General features: G+C 50.3%; 2 protein-coding genes across 2 annotated transcripts in view; both read right to left on the bottom strand.

Moving 5' to 3' along the window:
* Positions 1–491, bottom strand: part of LOC113583494 (transmembrane protein 238-like) — a 1,939-nt gene extending 1,448 nt beyond the window's left edge. The window contains exon 1 of the mRNA XM_027019858.2: positions 1–491. This exon is cut by the window's left edge and continues 313 nt beyond it. Within this exon, the coding sequence (XP_026875659.2) occupies positions 1–124 (124 nt within the window). The 5' untranslated portion in view covers positions 125–491.
* Positions 492–2,012: 1,521 nt separating this feature from the next.
* Positions 2,013–2,500, bottom strand: part of LOC113583480 (phosphoinositide-interacting protein-like) — a 515-nt gene continuing 27 nt past the window's right edge. The window contains exon 1 of the mRNA XM_027019833.2: positions 2,013–2,500. This exon is cut by the window's right edge and continues 27 nt beyond it. Coding sequence (XP_026875634.2) covers positions 2,123–2,500 — 378 coding nt within the window. The 3' untranslated portion in view covers positions 2,013–2,122.

Raw genomic sequence — 2,500 nt, 5'->3', positions numbered from 1 at the left:
AAAACCTGCCGTTTACCTTCAGATCCGCGAAGATCCCCACAAAGAGAAGAACGAGACCGAGCAGGTCAAAAGCGATGGCTAAAGAAAACAACGGCACGCACGCGCCTATGACTTTGGAAGTCATCTCGAGGATGCTGGGGTCTCTCAGGTAGGGCAAGTGAGGCTACACCGGGCAAGCACGCGCCTAACCGCCCGAGGAACCGCCCCCCGTGACGTCAGGTGCGCCGCTCGTCTCGAGCGTCCACGGGGCGCGTCCTGCTTCGGCGTCCTGTGTCGCTCTCGCGGAACACTAGCGTGCAGCGTACACCCGGACCGCGTGGTCAGCTGTGACTTTGGGATGGAGATGGGTTCCGGAAGCCCAGAGTTGGTGTATGTGGGGTTACGCGCGCCAGCAGCTATGGGTTTGGCGGCTCTTTGCCGCTGCACCACATTTGCCATTCAAAGAAACCAGCAGACAAACTTTGCGCATTAAGCAAATAAAGCGTGAGGCGTCGTCCCGTGCGTATCACAGGCTTTTAGACGCGTGCGACGTGTTGGTCTCTTTATTTTTGAAATGGCAGGCATGTTGTGCTGAAGTAGTCTGATTTAGCTGATCTCAAACTACACCATGCAGTTCAAAAGGTCCTGACGAGGCTTTGGGACCCAAAAACCTCTCAGGGTTTTGGGCCATTGTAAGGACACATTACACCCTGCCCTACATTACACGGGCTCACTGGAGAAAGATGGTGCGTGTTCCTTAAAAGCTCACGCTATAAAGGTAAAAAAAAAAAAAAAAAAAAAGGTATTAGATATCTAGTAAGAAAAATAAATAAGTAAGAAATAAAGAATTTGACCCATGGGCTGTTTGGAGTAAAACCATAACACGGTGTGGACAGGTTAGCTGTCCAGTGGAGCATGGGTTCCTTACACCTGCCCAGATGTTCCAGATGTTCCAGATGTTCTGCATCTGTCACCTCCAGCGTTCTCGTTACAGATCTGCGGCTGCACACGTGTGCTGTATAGGCGCCGTACACCGCATAGCTTAGACAATAAGGACATGGACAGCGAAGGGAAGACATCGTTATATTGTACAGTGGCTCCCTCATTCATGGTCCACAAGCTCGGGCTACACAGGGTTACAGTCACAGTGTGAGTGCCGATCTATATGACGTCATTGCATCGTCAGTGCCTGAATGAAGCGTTTTCAGCACGTCATTCTCAGCACGACATGGTCTCTCTCTCCGTAACCTCTGACATGCTGTTTTAGAGCAGATACCTTTCAAATGCATAGGTGACATTATAGAGGATGTTTAACAATTGTTTTTGTAACCATAGAAACAACCTTTCACATTAACTTTTGTATATGGTACTGACATATGTAATCCATATTTCTTAATGACCATTCATTTTAGAGACCCGAGGAGGTCTGAGTAATAATCTGGATTTGGTTTCCTTAAAGCACTCTCTGTCTCTCACTCTCTCTCTCACTCTCTCTTTCTCTCTCAATTAAGATGATTTTAACACTACAATACTTTTGTGAAACGGGTCACTGACTGTTGAAGTACTTAGAACATCAAAAACCAGTTCCTCTGAATTGCTGAATAATGGTTCTGACAGACCTTCATTCATGAGCATGGTGGGCGGAGCCAAACAGCTGATTAGCATCTGCTCTGCTTTTCTGAACCCAAACAGTGGCCTTGGACAATCATCACACAAACCTTTCATTCCCGTGTTTCCCAGTCTCTGTCTCAGAGTTAGATGAACGTACATGTTACACTACTCTGTGACAAAAGTCGGATGATGTCAAAGCAGGCTATGCTAGCCACCCACCATGCTAACCTTCCACATGCTAACCACCCACCATGCTACATTATTGGAGTGAATTGTGTAGTAATTCATTGATACGACTGCATTGACGTCTATCTGTGTATGTACGAGCCTGTCACACATGTCCATCTCCGGGGTCCCGCGTGCTGCCTCACTGCATGGTCTGCTTTTCCCGTAGTGCATGTCGGCGAGTGTGTGCTTGTGTAGCAGGTGAGCCTGCACAGACATCTGCAGCAGCGTAACTCTCAGGACCAGCCGACCTGGGTGCTAGCGGGTTCTGTTACCATCCCGGCTTCTGCTACAGGCCCGGGTTGTATTACACGTGGTACTGAGGTCGGTAGGAGCTGCAGAACTTCTTCACAGAACTCTGCTCTTGCATCTCCCGGGTGATTGGCACCAAAACCACGCCCACCACCAGCACCATCAGACCAATTGAGATCAGGGCGGGGCCCAGGATGTTGGTGGCCAGCCTGGAGTACCCGGCGAAATACAATCCACTCAGCAGCAGCCCGCCAAACAGCACGCTGCCCCCAGTGGTCATAAAGAGAATGGCGTGCCAGTAGAGCTCACAAGTGCCGTGGGGGATGCTGTGCTCTCCGAGAGTCTTGAAGCGGGACAGGCTGAAGACGGTGCTCTCCGTGTAGGGCGTCAGCAGCTGCTCTGGCGAGAGAGAGCGCGAACGCTGGCCCGCGGC

This window comes from Electrophorus electricus, chromosome 4 (genome assembly GCF_013358815.1).
Source record: "Electrophorus electricus isolate fEleEle1 chromosome 4, fEleEle1.pri, whole genome shotgun sequence".
In the NCBI taxonomy this organism is placed as follows: Eukaryota; Metazoa; Chordata; class Actinopteri; order Gymnotiformes; family Gymnotidae; genus Electrophorus; species Electrophorus electricus.
The sequence above is the reverse complement of the archived record's forward strand: the minus strand, read 5'-3'. Positions and strand labels throughout refer to the sequence as shown.